Raw genomic sequence first — 20,021 nt, forward strand, 5'->3', positions numbered from 1 at the left:
ATTGACGCTGCATAGGCAGCATCAATAGAAAAAAGTTGGGGACACACAGGGTTAATAGCGGCGGTAACGGAGTGAGTTACCCGCGGCATAACGCGGTCTGTTACCGCTGGCATAAACCCTGTGTGAGTGGTGACTGCGGGGAGTATGGAGTCGGCGCCGGGCACTGACTGCAGGGGAGTAGAAAGGGACTAATCGGACTGTGGCCGTCGCTGATTGGTCGCAGCAGCCATGACAGGCAGCTGGCGAGACCAATCAGCGACTTGGATTCCATGAAAGACAGAGGCCACGACCAATGAATATCCGTGACAGACAGAAAGACGGAAGTGACCATTAGACAATTATATAGAAGATTTATTTAGCACTCTATTGGATCAATAGGTATTACTTATTTGACAGCATTAAGCACCTTTTTTGCACTTTATATATGTTAATTTAGAACTTACATGTGAGTTTAGGATGAATCTTACAGGACTCCCTAGACTGCTTTTTGGTTTTCTTGCAGCCTCTAATGTGGCTTTTTTTTAAATGTTTTTTGACATTTTTTTTTAGTTTTTTTGTAAAAAATTATGATTCATAAAAGATTTTTGTAAATATAATATACTTGGTACTTAGGCTTTGTTTTTTTTCATCAATATAATTTATATTGTTTGAGCTAGTACTTAATATTGTTTCATTCTTGGATATTTGCATATTAGTGCACATAAATATGCACAGCTCTGCTACAGGCACATTTACACACACACACACACACACACACACTATATTACCACAGCTTGCAGTTCCTGATCAGGACCTCCACGGAAGCTGCAGGAGTTAACCAGTTGCTGGACTTTTCACTAGATTAAAGGGAACCTGTCACCCCGTTTTTTGAGATTGAGCTATAAATACTGTTAAATAGGGCCTGCGCTGTGTGTTCCTATAGTGTATGTAGTGTACCCCGATTCCCTATGTATGCTGAGAAATAACTTGCCAAAGTCGCCGTTTTCGCCTGTCAATCAGGCTGGTCAGGTCGGGAGGGCGTGGTGACATCGGTGGTTCTTCCTCAGCTTTACGTTGGTGGCGTAGTGGTGTAGTGGTGAAGACACAGCGCGCGATCTGCGCTGTAATCCCTTGCATCGGTGGGGGCGGCCATCTTCCTGGGGCCGCGCGTGCGCAGATCGAGTGCTCTGCTGCACGGGGCTTCAGGAAAATGGCCGCGGGATGCCGCGCGTGCGCATTAGAGATCGCGGCGGCCATTTTCCCAAAGCCGAGTTTGCATCTCGGCTTTGGGAAAATGGCCGCCGCGATCTCTAATGCGCACGCGCGGCATCCCGCGGCCATTTTCCTGAAGCCCCGTGCAGCAGAGCACTCGATCTGCGCACGCGCGGCCCCAGGAAGATGGCCGCCCCCACCGATGCAAGGGATTACAGCGCAGATCGCGCGCTGTGTCTTCACCACTACACCACTACGCCACCAACGTAAAGCTGAGGAAGAACCACCGATGTCACCACGCCCTCCCGACCTGACCAGCCTGATTGACAGGCGAAAACGGCGACTTTGGTAAGTTATTTCTCAGCATACATAGGGAATCGGGGTACACTACATACACTATAGGAACACACAGCGCAGGCCCTATTTAACAGTATTTATAGCTCAATCTCAAAAAACGGGGTGACAGGTTCCCTTTAATTCAAGCACTTTGAGGTCATGTGATCAGTCACATGACCGGGAGGGCCCTAGAATGACTGATGCAGAAGGTTCTTCGGCTGCTCAGCTCCTGCGTTCTGCTCGGTAAGCTTCCCCTTCTGCTCTGATCACATAGATTCGTGCAGAGGGGAGACGGACCTCTTTCCGTGATCGGGAAGGACACAGCGTCACCGTTCTCCTCCATCACAGGAAGCTGCCTTCGGACTATAAGATGCACACACTTTTTAACAAGAGCTCTTCTGGTTAAAAAATGTGTCTTCTACTCCGAAAAATACTCTGTAATTATATACACCTTCTTTTTCTCAGGACAATCATCCTTCCAAAAGTCTCAAACAATGTGAAGAGGCTTCATTAAAAATAACTTCATGTCCTCTGCAGTTCAATCCCTGTACTTCCTGCAAAACGTCAGTCTGTCCTTGACGTTCATCTTGGAAAGAAGTGGCATATTTGTTGCCTTTCTCGACACCAATCAACCTCCAAAAGCCTTTGCCTTGCTGTGAGTGCGGATGTAGTGACACCAGTCGGCTGCCATTTCTGAACAAGCTCTGCACTGGTGTGGAAACGATCCTGGAGCTGAATCCTCTTCAGGGGACACTCCTGGCACTGGCTGGACTTTCTTGAGCACCCTGAAGTCCACCAATTGAACTTTTCACTTTGAAGCTCTTGATGGTCCAATAAATTGATTTAAACCAGACAAACATATATAATTATATACAGAAGATGCCCAGGTTACACCAGCTCTACATATATAATTATATACAGAAGATGCCCAGGTTACACCAGCTCTACATATATAATTATATACAGAAGATGCCCAGGTTACACCAGCTCTACATATATAATTATATAAAGGAGATGCCCAGGTTATACCAGCTGTAGATATATAATTATATACAGAAGATGCCCAGGTTATACCAGCTGTAGATATATAATTATATACAGAAGATGCCCAGGTTACACCAGCTCTACATATATAATTATATACAGAAGATGCCCAGGTTACACCAGCTCTACATATATAATTATATAAAGGAGATGCCCAGGTTATACCAGCTGTAGATATATAATTATATACAGAAGATGCCCAGGTTATACCAGCTGTAGATATATAATTATATATAGGAGATGCCTAGGTTACGCTAGCTGTACATATATAATTATATACAGAAGATGCCCAGGTTATACCAGCTGTACATATATAATTATATAAAGGAGATGCCCAGGTTATACCAGCTGTAGATATATACTTATATACAGAAGATGCCCAGGTTATACCAACTGTACATATATAATTATATACAGGAGATGCCCAGGTTATACCAGCTGTAGATATATAATTATATATAGGAGATGCCTAGGTTATACCAGCTGTAGAAATATAATTATATACAGAAGATGCCCAGGTTATACCAACTGTACATATATAATTATATACAGGAGATGCCCAGGTTATACCAGCTGTACATATATAATTATATATATAGGAGATGCCTAGGTTACGCTAGCTGTACATATATAATTATATACAGGAGGTACCCAGGTTATACCGGCTGTAGATATATAATTATATACAGAAGATGCCCAGGTTATACCAGCTGTACATATATAATTATATACAGGAGATACCCAGGTTATACCAGCTGTAGATATATAATTATATACAGAAAATGCCCAGGTTATACTAGCTGTACATATATAATTTTATACAGGAGATGCTCAGGTTATACCAGCTGTAGATATATAATTATATACAGGAGATGCCCAGGTTATACCAGCTGTAGATATATAATTATATATAGGAGATGCCTAGGTTATACCAGCTGTAGAAATATAATTATATACAGAAGATGCCCAGGTTATACCAACTGTACATATATATATACAGGAGATGCCCAGGTTATACCAGCTGTAGATATATAATTATATATAGGAGATGCCTAGATTACGCTAGCTGTACATATATAATTATATACAGGAGGTACCCAGGTTATACCGGCTGTAGATATATAATTATATACAGAAGATGCCCAGGTTATACCAGCTGTACATATATAATTATATACAGGAGATACCCAGGTTATACCAGCTGTAGATATATAATTATATACAGAAAATGCCCAGGTTATACTAGCTGTACATATATAATTTTATACAGGAGATGCTCAGGTTATACCAGCTGTAGATATATAATTATATACAGGAGATGCCCAGGTTATACCAGCTGTACATATATAATTATATACAGGAGATACCCAGGTTATACCAGCTGTAGATATATAATTATATACAGAAGATGCCCAGGTTATACCAGCTGTAGATATATAATTATATATAGGAGATGCCTAGATTACGCTAGCTGTACATATATAATTATATACAGGAGGTACCCAGGTTATACCGGCTGTAGATATATAATTATATACAGAAGATGCCCAGGTTATACCAGCTGTACATATATAATTATATACAGGAGATACCCAGGTTATACCAGCTGTAGATATATAATTATATACAGAAAATGCCCAGGTTATACTAGCTGTACATATATAATTTTATACAGGAGATGCTCAGGTTATACCAGCTGTAGATATATAATTATATACAGGAGATGCCCAGGTTATACCAGCTGTACATATATAATTATATAAAGAAGATGTCCAGGTTATTCATGCTGTAATTATATACAGGAGATGCCCAGGTTATACCAGATGTAGGTAGGTAATTAGATACAGGAGATGCCCAGGTTATCCCTGCTGTAATTATATACAGAAGATGCCCAGGTTATCCCTGCTGTAATTATATACAGGAGATGCCCAGGTTATACCAGCTGTACATATATAATTATATAAAGAAGATGTCCAGGTTATTCATGCTGTAATTATATACAGGAGATGCCCAGGTTATACCAGATGTAGGTAGGTAATTAGATACAGGAGATGCCCAGGTTATCCCTGCTGTAATTATATACAGAAGATGCCCAGGTTATCCCTGCTGTAATTATATACAGAAGATGCCCAGGTTATACCAGCTGTAATTATATAATTATATACAGAAGATACCCAGGTTATCCCTGCTGTAATTCTATACAGGAGATGCCCAGGTTATACCAGCTGTACATAGGAGACACCCAGGATATTCTCGCATGCTCTATATCACTATATACAAGAAGAGAGTCTTCCACACTAGATTCTCTTGAGACCTGTGGGCCACTACCTTCATGTACAGCAGCTACTCTGATGTCTGTAAAGTACTGTGTTATGACTATGTATCTGATACATCAGTGTGTTGCAGACACAACCTCCGTACCTGGGTTCCTTTTTCTCCTGAGGGGCCTTCTTTACCTGGATGACCCTGTAATATGAAGAAGAAATTGTGAGATTTCTTATCACTAGTGAGATTAACTACATGCAGCCGCCTCACATCTCACCAGCAGCAGCCGTGTACATGGATTATAAAAACATGAAGGTTGCATACCATCGGCCGCAGCCCACTCTGGATATCACAAAGGGTATTTTTGGTTCGAAGCTCAGAATAATCCACAGTCATGGAAGGAATGGATCCACATTACCGTCCACGGCTGACATTTACCTATTTCTCGCCTTGTTAAAAAAATTCTGTTCTGGAAACCTTATCTGGCATTCCGATTCTTGGTGCTCAGTGCATGTAATTCCCACCATAATGCTGAAATGTGTGATCAGCAGCTCCACATGTGGTGGCCACTGCTAACTGCTGGGGTCTAATCTTTTTTATTATGAAATATGGGCGTCATATTTTTATAAGCAATGAGGGGGCGGATGCTACAAGCCGCAGCTGTCCTACATGGTTAGAGAGAACTACGACACTGGACATCAATGTAAAACCTACATTAATTTCTGTCTATAAACAGTAGATAAGATCATTTTCCATAACAAAAAGCAAGATGGGGACCATCCTCCATATCCTTCTAATCAGTGTTGGGGAGAATCAGCTTTATTTTATTGTTCCCGGTTTCTTAAAAAGGGAAAAATGTGCTGTAAAGACCCAGATATACAAATTTAATGGGGTTTTCCATTCTTCCGATAGAAGTCAGAAGTCACTCTAAAATCTATCGAACCCCTAGGACAAAGCTAAAGCAAACGCGCGTCGGGGCGCCATACTGCACAACCAGGTCATGTATATCTTACCTATATCTTTTCCAGTTTGCCTGCTATATAACATACACTAATTCTGAATTGCCATATTTAATATTATGTTTACAATTGGTTCAATGGGATCCTCTGTAAGATATGGTTTTGCTATATGATCTCACTTGAGAACTTCTCCTATATTTATTTATATTTCTTTGTAAATATACCGTACTTGAAATACAACAAATGAAGTATTTAACCAATCACTTGACTTAATACCTATTTTATAAAGGATATTTTCCATATGCACAAACTCCTATACAAACCATCTATACATGTACATCTTTTCAGGCAAACAGGTACTATATAAGCCGAATAATTTTGCACATAGATCCTTACAAGTACTAACTGCTCCGCGAATGCAATGTTTCCTTGGGCTAATTTAGCCAGTTCTTTTGATACAACTTCTATATAATTGTCAGTCCGAACAGCCTCCTGAATTGAGTATACCTTTTTTGTTTACTATGAGTGCATAGCACTTTATGGTAGCCATATTTGGCAATAATTTAGTGAAAGGCATATTATCATCTTTTTATAGTCAGGTGACTCTGATGTGGGACATACGGTACTTTTTTCAAGCTTTCAGTAGTTGATGACCATTATTTATGTATGAGTTTCCATTAGACAGATATTTGATTTGGAATATTCACAATTTCAAAAGAACTTATTTACAGTATTGCTATAACTAAGCAGCTTTTTTCAAGATTTCTTAAGATATACCTAACCTTCATGTTGAGCAGTTAATTTTGTATTTGTGTCTCCTCCATAACCCTTTTTAATGTGTACAATGGTTATGTAATAAAGAATAAATAATTTTAATGTATTTGGCTTCCTTGTGTTTATAGGTAGACACTCTAAGTAAGTGCAGACTCCTGACATAGTGCAGAGTACATGCTGTCAGAATTCACCGGTGAGAGTGGGTGATCACGTGCCCACAATGATGCACTTTGCAAAGATGGGGACACATGTCGACTAGACGTGACTAGCTTCTCTCAACTCACTTGTGACGATGAAGCCAGGTATATCTAGCTGCAATGTGGCCGGAAATATACAAATCACCACCCACTCTCGCCAACAATACTGATGACAGCATGTGCTCTGTACTCTGTCAGGATTCTAAAGTCTGCTGTTACGTAGGGTGACCGCAGACTTCTATTAAAAAAAAAAAAAACAGAAAACCCTATTAAAGTCAGAATAAACTAACAATTTTGGCAAGATTAGGCGACCATCTAATGTCTATGGGGTTTTCCTGAGGAATCAAAAATTATTCCTGGGTGATAAGCCACTTCAGCAGGGTCTGAAGGGCTACAGAGGAGGAAGACAGAGGAGTCTGAAGAAGGAAGACAGAGGAGTCTGAAGGAGGAAGACAGAGGAGTCTGGAAGGAGGAAGACAGAGGAGTCTGGAAGGAGGAAGACAGAGGAGTCAGAAGGAGGAAGACAGAGGAGTCTGAAGGAGGAAGACAGAGGAGATTGGAAGGAGGAAGACAGAGGAGTATGGAAGGAGGAAGACAGAGGAGTCTGAAGGAGGGAGACAGAGGAGTCAGGAAGGAGGAAGACAGAGGAGTCTGGAAGGAGGAAGACAGAGGAGTCTGGAAAGAGGAAGTCAGGAGTCTGAAGGAGGAAGACAGAGGAGTCAGGAAGGAGGAAGACAGAGGAGTCTGAAGGAGGATGACAGAGGAGTCTGAAGGAGGATGACAGAGGAGTCTGGAAAGAGGAAGACAGGAGTCTGAAGGAGGAAGACGTCTAAAAGAGGAAGACAGAGGAGTCTGGAAAGAAGAAGACAGAGGAGTCTGGAAAGAGGAAGACAGAGGAGCCTGGAAAGAGGAAGACAGAGGAGTCTGGAAAGAGGAAGACAGATATATCTAGAGGAAGAGGAGGACGGATGTCTGAAGGAAGAGGACGACGTTTGTCTGGAGGAAGAGGAGGACAGATGTCTAGAGGAAGAGGAGGACAGAGATGTCTGGAGGAAGAGGACAGAGGAGTCTGGAGGAAGAGGAGTCTGGAGGAAGAGGAGTCTGGAGGAAGAGGAGTCTGGAGGAGTCTGGAGGAAGAGAAGGACAGAAAAATCTAGAGGACTAGGAGGACAGGGAAATCTGGAGGAAGAGAAGGACAGAGTCTGACAGTGGCTTTCTTTCATGTGTATGGGGAAAATCAAGAGACATGGCTGTTGGCTGTCAGGTATCGGACAGTGTATTGGCACGCTCTTCTTCCTGTCAGTTCCTCATTCCTGTGTTTGTAGGATGCATAAGAGGCCTCCACCATAGAACAGCTGCAGGGTCTCACTCTTGGGAACTTGACCCTTTTTAATAATCATTTTCCACAGACAGGTATCTTCCTTTGCATTATGTTAATCGTAGTCCTCTGTGGGACGTGGCAGGCAGAAATAGAGATGAACGTCCCCAGTCATACCCTTCATATGGAGAGGACCGGGACGTGACACTTACAGGTGGACCATCTGCTCCCGGCATTCCAGGTAAACCAGGTTTTCCCAATGGTCCCTGAAAATCACAAAAAGATAAATTCAGACTTGCAGCTTATGCCTCAGCAAACAATATTTTCGAACGTTTTGCATCAAAATAACATCAACATTCAGTCCTTATGAATATGGAAAGTTATGTAAATTTGTGCGCTCATCATTGCAGCTTTGAATTCCTGAAAATAATTATTAGCAGCCCATATAGATGCTGAGCGGCGGTCAGAGGAGTCGGAGTGTAAGGCGCTTGAAAACATCAAATGCAGAGTAATCGCAGATTTTATTTTTTATCTTGTGAACAATAATAATTTCAATGTATTTTCCATCTTAGGGAAATGATATAAATATTCTCAGGCTGCAAGGAATATGAAATGTGTCTATTCATGGTACAAGGGATGAATGTAATTATCATATTTATCAGAAAATGCTCCTTGTCTTGTGCAGCATCCAAAGCGGCTGGAGCAGCATCCAGCAGACAAGTGCGGATCCATGTACTGCGTCCCACCTATCATGACCTGACACATCTGGACATGACGTACATTTAGGGTAGAATACGCTACTCTGTACCAAAAATCTCTTAACTTCTTCCTGACCAGAGGAGTTCCATTTTTTTGCGCTCACCTCCCACTTCCAAAAGCCATAACCTATTTTCCATTTGACATACCCGAGTGAGGGCTTGTTTTTTGTGGACGAGTTGTATTTTGATAACTTGTCCCACAAACATTTATTTGACCATGTAATGTACTGAAAAGTGTGAAAAAAATCCAAGTGCTGAGAAATAGCAGAAAAAAAGCACAATTATGCAATGGTGCAATGCAATTATACAGTGTTCAGTACGTAGTGAAAATGATCTGGAAATATAATTCTCGAGGTTAGTACAATTATGGAGATACCAAAAATGCATTTTGGAAATTTGTAAAATAAAACATTTTTCTAGTTGTTACATTTTAAAAGCTGTGACGTTTTCAATTTTTGTCTGGGCTTGTATTTTGTGCCATGAAACAATGTTTTAATCAATACTATATTGGGGTAGATATAATGTTTTGATCGCCCTTTATTGCATTTTTTTTAGTTATTGTGCCAGCCAAAAAAACGCAATGCTGGGATTTGATTTTATTTGTTATTTACACCGTTTACCGATCAGGCTAATTCATTTTATATTTTGATAAATCAGACTTTTATGAACATGGAGATATCACGTGTATTTTAAAGTTTTTTTTCTTTCTTAATTTTTAATGGGGGGAAAAGGACTTATTTGTATTTTTTTCCAGATTTTTTAAAACATAACCCCCAGCTGTCCTGGCACTCCATTCAGCAGACCCACATCTGTCATGACAGCCCATTCTGCAGACCTCCAAATGCCACGGCAACCCATTGGCCCCCCGCAATTATGTTGTGAGTGTGCCCATGGCCAGTTAGAGCAGCGCCCCCGGGACACACGGTAAATGCTGCGATCACAGATTGACAGCGGCATTTCACAATTTAACAAGTGCGGGCGGAGGTGAGGTCCTACTGCAGCTGTTAGAGGTAAATGATGGCTGAACAACATGGCCAAGGAAGTTCACAGGACCCTGGTCAGGATACCACAGAGTACCGACAAGGATGTCAGACCAGAGTCCTGAGAAACTTATTGGTCAACTCTACTATACAGAGAAGGTGATAAGGGTATGATCACTGGGGAACCGATCATTGGGAATTACAAGAATAAGGAGTCTATGGTCTCCTGTGTGAATGGTGGTAGTGAGCATAGACAAATGCCACACGGTGTAGTACATTTGTAATCAGTGATGACCCCAATGGACGTCCACCACCTACAGATTGGTAATATATGATGTTTATGGAACAATCGTCCTCCCCCTCTCTACATTTTCCTCACTCTCTTTTTGCATTTGGGTGATGTTGTTGCTGATGATTCTGTACATGGCCCTAAAATGAGGATTTAATGTATCATCAGTATTACTAGGCAATGTTATATTTTGCCACACCGAAGCCTCACTGACCGTCCTATTGTGTTTTTAATATAAAATAAAGAGTCATGGAAAGTTCTTGATGACACCCCATCTATCTACCATTCCTGGTGGCTCCCACCATCCAGGGAGACAGCGAGGTCCATGGTGTTGCACATGTATTTTGCTCATGTTTGGATGGTTACAGGCGAGGAACGTGTGGTTTATATTACATGTTATGTGATTTATTTCGTGTATAATGGAAACATGAAAGCTGATCGCTCTCTGTAGCTATGGCTGTATAGGATTTATGTAAACAGCGTTATTAATGGGCGAGGTCAACATTTTATCCCTACACATCTCCCGGTCTCCAGTACTGACATGAAAGGCAAGACATATGGACAGACGCTGCTGTATGGGAGCCTCGCTCTGCAACAGATGTTATTGTGGGGAGGACACAGCAGCTGGGACATTTTACACATTACCTTTTCTCCTGGTGGCCCAATAGCCCCCTGAGGACCCGGAAGACCCTGCAGAGTAAAATAGAGACATCATATAATCAGGAAAGAAACTTCAAGGTTTATTATTTATTATCATCACAGGAAAAAAAGGATGAGAATATCTAAAGAAATGAATCAGAAAATCATTAATCATACAGGAGTGGTACTTTTATTATATAAGCCAAAGTATAAGTATCTATCTCATATCTATCTCTTGTATCTATCTCATATCTATCCTTGTATCTATTATCCATCTTTCTCATATCTATTATCCATCTACCTCTTGCATCTATATCTTATCCATCTATTTCATATCTATCCATGTATTTCATATTTATCTCGTATCTGCACACTTATCTATAACATTTTATTCTACGAGTGTTGAGGGACATTTGCGGCAGCTCCTGACATGACTACAGTGCCATCAATCTGTCCGACTTTCCATCAAGTCACTCAAGTAAATTTGTTTGCCCCTATTAAAATTCAGAATCTACAAAAAGGTCACCAGAAGATCAACCTTCAAGATGGCGGCCCAGTGGGAATCTCACACTTGTACTTCACCATCTGGACACTTCATAAATAAAACCAGAGGTTACAGAAGGGAAATCTAGTTGGCACTCACAAGGTTATTCTGGGAATGCGAGAAAGTCTGGAACCAAGGACATTGACTGTTCAGAGATGAAGTTACTGGGAAAGGAAATCTGCAGGAACTACAATATGTCACGTTATATCTACTGCAGCACGAATCCCAGAATTACAGGATTTACAGTGGACCTTGAGCCATGTTCCCACGTAGCATAGGTGTTGCAGGTTTTTTAAGCAGGAAATCTCCTGCATTTAACAGTTCAAACAAAGTGGATGTGATATAATGCCGAGTCCGAACCAGTGTGAGTCCAAAGATGTTGCTGAGCTCTATATTTTTGTGGTGCAGTTTTTTCAAGTGCAGGATCTCAGCATTGATGCACTAAGAATCAGATTTAAAAAAAACTCTGAAGCAAATCTGCACCAAAATCAGCAAAAATGACAATAATCAGAGTAGATGGCAATTGTGCATTCTGATGTAGACAAAAGCAGAAAAAAATGGCAGGTTTTAATCATGTGGGAACATACTATTTTTTATCGCAGGTGAGGGAGGCTTTAACGAATATTTATCTCCACCACTGTTGAAAAGTTAAGGACAAGTCTCATTGACTATTATGTGGTGGATCTTAGGAATACAGTGATGGGGATAAGAGGGTGGGCCTGGAAGTAAAGCCCATAATCAGGTCTCATTTATACTTCTAAAACCATCTAGCCCTTTTCTTTCCCGTCTATCCCAACCATCCGCATCCTCTTGGTCCATCACCACAGTTCTCGTGCATTCTCCTCTTCCATGCATTCCTTTTCTTATTTTTATATTTTTTAGGACAAGTGCAGCTTCAGAGCCTTTTTTGGCCTTCATCATATTCATTGACCCAAATTGAGACCTGTGGGTGTTGTGTTAGCCTAAGTGACCAATGAACCCCACTTTTATGCTCCAGTCCCTACTTATTCCGTATACATTATTGACTACATAGCTACATCCTAGTACTTCAGCCTCACCTGTGCACCTGGGTTTCCTTGCTGACCAGGGGGTCCTGGCTCACCTTGTGGTCCCTAAAAATAAGTAAAGCAAAGTCAGCATAGAAACAAAGAGTATTCACCAAGATGTGATTATATAAATGGCTGCCTTACTAATCTCATATATTAATACTCACCACACTGCCTTTGGGTCCAACTGGTCCGTCCATGCCAGAAACGCCCTGTTTTGGGGACCGGAAGAAAACATGACAAACATGGGAAAATTTGTATTACTCACACATCAGTGGAAACATATAATCAATTATCACATTTGCAGTGAACAACTAGAATTGTAGAATGAACGGTCAGCAAAATAAGGGCAGGGTAAAAGCATCAGCCTCGATATGATGGTGGGAAGACATAAGTATCGCATGTGTCACAGCATTAGAACCAATGATAATTTATCACCAGAGCTGTAACGACAGATCCGGTTTTCTGCATCTTCGCTGCTCTGTGCTTCTGCACAATGCAACTTACCAGCAATATTTTAATAAGAGGATAAAATGTGCAGTAATTTGCCCACTTCAGGCTCATTACCCATTAAGATAGTTTGTGTGGGTCTGTGGGATGACGTGAGAGAAGGATTACTGCAGATACAGCAACCACTGCCTCCCACATAGCCTGACACCAACCTTCCCGATGTTACCACCTGCAGGATAATGAAGAGGAAGAAAGACTTACGTGTGGTCCAGGGGGCCCAGGAGGTCCCTTTGGTCCAAGTAAACCACGTGGTCCCTATAAATACAAACATATGAATTAATATGATAAAGTAGATAATATAATAATCTACAATGCATAAATCTGACATAATGGTGGCCTTGCTATGTAATGGTTGAATCCTCCATGCATATAATCCTGAATGCCAGGCTATATACAAACATTTCAGCTATGGAGAGTTTTAGAAAAGTAACTAGGTGTGGACGGAGTAGTAGGGCAATTGCCAGCGTCTCTGAGTATAATGGTCCATGACTGCAAATTCTGCAAATCTGAATTTTTTCCAGTGGTGAACATCTTACAGGCCGGACACAAAATGAAATCCAGCATTAAAAAAAAAACCATTGCCAAAAAAAAAGGTCATCTGGTCCAAGGTAAAAAGAATTGCCTCAATGACCTTGGTGGAGTTTCGCCTGAATCTCATTTTTCAGGGTCCCTGGAGGAGGCAGAAATGTAATGTGATACTATCCTGACTCTGCAGGACCAGATTCTGTTTCTGAGGTGACCTGGAAATAAAACATGCGATTTCCGCTCTCATTGTCTGCTGGGCTCAGCTGAGCGTTCATGTATGAGCTGCTGCTAGGATTCTTTGGCAGCGGCTTCTCACCTGCATGAACAAAGGATCAGACCTGTTGTGACCCAGCAGTCCAATCCTTTTCCCTCATATCTGCATTTAGGGTAAAGTGGGGATAGCCTGTTATACATTGGACTGATGACCTGTTTTCTGACTTGCATTGAAAGTGTTTGGGCCCCTTTAGTGTTACACACAGTTGTTTTTCTTTGCAGCGTAAAAAGCGATATACAACTATGAAAGAAAAAGTACTGCCAGCATCTCCAACAACGCAGGACTCTGCAATGTGAATACTAATAATATCCTACCCAGCTTAAAAAAAACTCTCATGGGCAAAATACTTACAGGTTCACCTGGCAATCCTCGAGGTCCGACCTCTCCATAATCGCCCTAAAAAAACCCAACAAGACTTTTGAGTACATCATTTCAACAACCCCATTGACAAGGCCCCGATGCTCGCCCCTACACCTGCAGCAGGTATCGCACGATGGACACGATATTATATTTATGGGATGATTTGCTTACCCTCTCACCATCCTCTCCTGGCGGTCCGGGAGGCCCGTGGGGACCAGATTCACCCTAACAATTACCAATAAAATATATTAACCCCCTCAAAATAATTGCCTATAACAGCTGAAAATTGTCAGATGAGTAGAACTGAACCTACACGATGACCCTTTTCACCAGGCAAACCAGCCAAACCATCAAATCCTCGGTCACCCTAAAAACAAATAAAAACGATCAGTTATTATGGGTACTTCTTACAAGGCTTAAGAAACACACGCAATACTCCATACCTTAGGTCCAGTCTGTCCAGGCATACCTCGAGCACCATCACTTCCTGCCCGTCCCTGGAATATAGGAGAAGTAGCAGAAGTTATCTTGTAACTTACTGCACATTGTCAGAGATTGTCCCCCGGTTGTAGGCGATTGCATTACAGTAATGCCTGCGATGGAAGATCTGTGCACCTACCCTTCGTCCAGGCTTTCCTGCTGGTCCAGAAGTTCCTTGAGAACCACGAGGACCCTGCAAGATAAACATGGAGAGACCCCAGGAATGCATGAAATAGCGGCAAAATAAACTGCACTATATACAACAAGGACAGTCTCATGAGAATAAAAGAGGAAAATTCAATATGTGGCTGGCAACCCTGCTTTACTTCTCAGCCACAAGACAAGATGTTAGAGGATAGCTGCTCCCATTACATGACTTTTATGGCATAACAGACCCTATCTGAGCCCTTCCAGGAATCGGAGACCCATTTCCAGCTGAGAAGTGGAGATCCACGGGAAATATGACAAACATATCAGGCAGGTTTCATTCTTCCTATAGGCCCAAAGCGGTTTTCCATGAAGTAAACTATATTTTTAACACTTTATTCTGCCCTCATTTGCTGTGTCCATTGTTAACAGGAGCCATGATGTGCGGCACGATTACTATGATGGCCTGTGGACTGGGTGCCGTTAGGCTGCAGACTTCATTGGGCAACAGTGAGTGAGGGCAGACTAGAAACGGCACATAAAAGGCAAGGACTTTATATTGTTACTAATTTTTTAAAGAAAATAAATCTTTAGCTGATACTTTATTACAAGGTGTGCGGTCTGACCACGTCATTATATCAGTAACAAGGGTTCGTGACAACTTTTGCTACGATACAGGGGCTGGTTGTCACCATAAACAGATGGAATAGTCATTACGGTCTGCACAGTATACGACAGATTAATAACATGAATGAGATTCCTGCGCTCAGAGCAGTGTCTTATGTAGATATTTTACCTGTGGCCCTAGATCACCTGATTCTCCCTTCAATCCTGAAGGACCTGGAGACCCCTAGAAGAAAACAGCAGTAAAGTACAGTCTTAATATCACACTAGTCACACAACTGTACCGAATGTTCAGGGTCATCTAACTTCCATGACATGAAGCCTTCATTACTCACCAATGGACCGGGTCTTCCAGTAAGTCCCATTGGACCAGACGGGCCCCTTAAGGCCAGCTGAAATCAGAAACACAAAAAGTCTCGATTAAACTTTGAACAAAGAATGAGGTTTGGAGTGTGATTTACTATTTACTAAATATGCTCTTTAACCCTGCTGTTCTGTTCGGTCTGGGGAGACCTATTTTGAACTTTGGTATTTTTTGGGGTGTTCAAGATGCGGTTCTGAAACTTGTGGTTGATTGACTTAAATGAGGATGGGTCGGTCGGCCACGGGTTTCAGAGCCGCATCTTGAATATTTTAAAGAATATTGAAGTTCAAAGTCGGTCATTTTTGACCAACAGAACAGCAGGGTTAAGGAAATGATACAAAATAGCAATATGTCTCCTTGTTAGGCTATGTGCACACGTAGGAAAAGAGGTGCAGAATTTTCTGTATAAAATCCGCATCTCCTGGCAGAATCCACAGCCGCGGATTTGCCGCGGTTTTTATGCTGATTTTGTGCGTTATTTATGCGGAATTGATGCAGATTTTGCCACTGCAGATTTTTAACATGGAGGGGTGCAGAACCGCTGCAGATCCGCACAAAAGAAGTGACATGCACTTCCTTGAAATCTGCAGCAATTCCGCACTGATTTTTCCGCACTATGTGCACAGCTTTTTTTCCCCCCATTGAATAACATTGTACTGTAAATCACAATGCGGATCTGCAGCGTTTCTGCACGGAAAAATCCGCTGCGGATCCGCAGCAAATCCGCATCGTGTGCACATAGCCTTATAAGTCTCTGTTTCGTAATACACCAAGAAACGCTGTGAGTTGCAGAATCTACATCTGACTTATGTCTCCACTTATATGATAACCTCCCAGTAGTGACCGGTGACGTTTGGTGATGTTCCATTTCATATTCCAGCAGACTGTGAGCCCTCGCAGGCATGGTCCTCCCTCCTTATGTACCCATGTGCCTTGTTTTTTGCTCATGTTTAATGAATTTGTCTATATTTACCCCGTATTCACATGTAAAGCGCCATGGAATAAATGGTGCTATAAAAATATATAATAATAATAATAATAATAATCATAGAATGTTAGAGTTAGATGGGTCCTCCAGGGTCATCATGTCCAACCCCCTGCTCAATGCAGGATTCACTACACCATCTCATACAGATTGTTCAAAAATTACTTGGGCACTCAAAAATACATGAAAATTATAATTTTTCTTCAAAGACCCATAGCAGACAGATACTCACAGAAAGCCAACGTTTCAGCCTATTATTGCCTTTTTCAATGTATATCTGCTGTACACTACAGAAACTTTCCCCCGCGGGACCCCAGACCCTTTTACACTCACATATACCTTGACAAAGGCCATAATAGGCCTAAACATTCGCTTTCTACGAGTATCTGTCTGCTATGGTTCTTTGAATAAAATTATAACTCTTCATGCATTTTTGAGTGCATAAGTAATTTTTGAACAATTTGGATACTTAAGTCTTACTTATGAGCACACCTACCTTACATACAGTTGAGCAAAAAATGTGTTCCCCACTTCTTCGTCTCAGACACATGTCTTTCCAGCCTCTGTTTAAAGACTTCCATTGAAGGAGAACTCACCCCCTCTTGTGGCAGCCTGTTCCACTCATTGATCACCCTCAACGTCAAAAAGTATTTTCTAATATTTAATCTGTATCTTCTCCCTTTGAGCTGCTGCTTTTAAAATCCTGTATTTTAGGAGGAGCTTTGCTATTGCTTGACTGTGTGCACCTGACAACTGGGCAGAAATGTGACCAAGGGGGTTGTTTTAACTTCCTATCTTCAGCAGCACACCTCGGGGCTTCCTGCTTGCTGGGTGGATGGTGATCTGCTGTGTGGCATAGCCGAGTCACGTGGCATGGCTGAGCCACTGGTCCAAACTACCCGCTCTCTGATTCTGCTGGAAGAAGCCAGTCTCAGAGCAGCACTTGCAAACATGCAATCCTTGCCCAAGGTACTGGCCAACCTCAGCAATGCGCAGCAAACTATAGAATTGAGAAAGGAGGGGATTTTTAACAAGAAGTAAATTGTAAAGTTGCTTATTTTACAAGGACTTTTCCAATTTACTCAATTAATAGGATGAAATCACCCCTTTATAAATGTGATCTGCTCTTCATGGACTAAGATAAAACAACAACCTATCTACACAAGCAGAGCTGCATTGTAACGTATGGGGGGCACAACAACTTATCTACACAAGCAGAGCTGCATTGTAAAGTATGGGGGGCACAACAACTTATCTACACAAGCAGAGCTGCATTGTAAAGTATGGGGGGCACAACAACCTATCTACACAAGCAGAGCTGATTGTAAAGTATGGGGGGCACAACAACTTATCTACACAAGCAGAGCTGCATTGTAAAGTATGGGGGGCACAACAACTTATCTACACAAGCAGAGCTGCATTGTAAAGTATGGGGGGCACAACAACCTATCTACACAAGCAGAGCTGCATTGTAAAGTATGGAGGAGCACATCAACCTATCTACACAAGCAGAGCTGCATTGTAACGTATGGGGGGCACAACAACCTATCTACACAAGCAGAGCTGATTGTAAAGTATGGAGGAGCACAACAACCTATCTACACAAGCAGAGCTGCATTGTAAAGTATGGAGGAGCATAACAACCTATCTACACAAGCAGAGCTGCATTGTAAAGTATAAAGGAGCACAACAACCTATCTACACAAGTAGAGCTGATTGTAAAGTATGGAGGAGCACAACAACCTATCTACACAAGCAGAGCTGCATTGTAACGTATGGAGGAGCACAACAACCTATCTACACAAGCAGAGCTGCATTGTAACGTATGGAGGAGCACAACAACCTATCTACACAAGTAGAGCTGAATTGTAAAGTATGGAGGAGCACAACAACCTATCTACACAAGCAGAGCTGCATTGTAACGTATGGAGGAGCACAACAACCTATCTACACAAGCAGAGCTGCATTGTAAAGTATAAAGGAGCACAACAACCTATCTACACAAGTAGAGCTAATTGTAAAGTATGGAGGAGCACAACAACCTATCTACACAAGCAGAGCTGACCTATCTACACAAGCAGAGCTAATTGTAAAGTATGGGGGGCACAACAACTTATCAACACAAGCAGAGCTGCATTTTAAAGTATGGGGGGGCAGAACAACCTATCTACACAAGCAGAGCTGACCTATCTACACAAGCAGAGCGAATTGTAAAGTATGGGGGGCACAACAACTTAACACAAGCAGGGCTGCATTTTAAAGTATGGGGGGGCAGAACAACCTATCTACACAAGCAGAGCTGCATTGTAAAGTATGGGGGGCACAACAACCTATCTACACAAGCAGAGCTGCATTGTAACATATGGGGGCACAACAACCTATCTACACAAGCAGAGCTGATTGTAAAGTAAGGAGGAGCACAACAACCTATCTACACAAGCAGAGCTGGTTGTAAAGTATGGAGGGGCACAACAACCTATCTACACAAGCAGAGCTGCATTGTAACATATGGGGGCACAACAACTTATCTACACAAGCAGAGCTGATTGTAAAGTATGGGGGGCCCAACAATTTATCTACACAAGCAGCGCTGATTGTAAAGTATAGAGGAGCACAACAACCTATCTACACAAGCAGAGCTGCATTGTAAAGTATGGGGGGGGGGCACAACAACCTATCTACACAAGCAGAGCTGCATTGTAAAGTATGGGGGGGGCAACAACCTATCTGCACAAGCAGATCTGCATTGTAAAGTATGGGGGGCACAACAACCTATCTACACAAGCAGATCTGCATTGTAAAGTATGGAGGAGCACAACAACCTATCTACACAATCAGAGCTGCATTGTAAAGTATGGAGGAGCACAACAACCTATCTACACAAGCAGAGCTGCATTGTAAAGTATGGAGGAGCACAACAACCTATCTACACAAGCAGAGCTGCATTGTAAAGTATGGAGGAGCACAACAACCTATCTACACAAGTAGAGCTGCATTGTAAAGTATGAAGGAGCACAACAACCTATCTACACAAGCAGAGCTTATTGTAAACAATGGGGGGGCACAACAACCTATCTACATAAGCAGAGCTGATTGTAAAGTATGGGGGGCACAACAACCTATCTACATAAGCAGAGCTGATTGTAAAGTATGGGGGGGCACAACAACCTATCTACATAAGCAGAGCTGATTGTAAAGTATGGGGAGGCACAACAACCTATCTACACAAGCAGAGCTGATTGTAAACTATGGGGGGGCACAACAACCTATCTACACAAGCAGAGCTGATTGTAAACTATGGGGGGGCACAACAACCTATCTACATAAGCAGAGCTGATTGTAAAGTATGGGGGGCACAACAACCTATCTACATAAGCAGAGCTGATTGTAAAGTATGGGGAGCACAACAACC

At 41.9% G+C, this 20,021-nt stretch overlaps 1 protein-coding gene across 2 annotated transcripts in view; it reads right to left on the minus strand.

The window, feature by feature from the left end:
* COL5A1 (collagen type V alpha 1 chain) overlaps window positions 1-20,021 on the minus strand; it is a 236,137-nt gene that overhangs the window by 80,186 nt on the left and 135,930 nt on the right. For both annotated transcript variants that reach the window (XM_069747489.1, XM_069747488.1), the window contains exons 14-26: window positions 15,596-15,652; window positions 15,433-15,486; window positions 14,629-14,682; window positions 14,453-14,506; window positions 14,323-14,376; window positions 14,181-14,234; window positions 14,001-14,045; window positions 13,052-13,105; window positions 12,508-12,552; window positions 12,353-12,406; window positions 10,757-10,801; window positions 8,297-8,350; window positions 4,993-5,037 (exon numbers count right to left, since the gene is read on the minus strand). In XM_069747489.1, the coding sequence (XP_069603590.1) occupies window positions 4,993-5,037; window positions 8,297-8,350; window positions 10,757-10,801; window positions 12,353-12,406; window positions 12,508-12,552; window positions 13,052-13,105; window positions 14,001-14,045; window positions 14,181-14,234; window positions 14,323-14,376; window positions 14,453-14,506; window positions 14,629-14,682; window positions 15,433-15,486; window positions 15,596-15,652 (669 nt within the window). The remainder of the gene's footprint in view (window positions 1-4,992; window positions 5,038-8,296; window positions 8,351-10,756; window positions 10,802-12,352; window positions 12,407-12,507; window positions 12,553-13,051; window positions 13,106-14,000; window positions 14,046-14,180; window positions 14,235-14,322; window positions 14,377-14,452; window positions 14,507-14,628; window positions 14,683-15,432; window positions 15,487-15,595; window positions 15,653-20,021) is intronic.

The sequence above is a fragment of the Ranitomeya imitator genome, chromosome 2 (genome assembly GCF_032444005.1).
Source record: "Ranitomeya imitator isolate aRanImi1 chromosome 2, aRanImi1.pri, whole genome shotgun sequence".
Lineage (NCBI taxonomy): Eukaryota > Metazoa > Chordata > Amphibia > Anura > Dendrobatidae > Ranitomeya > Ranitomeya imitator.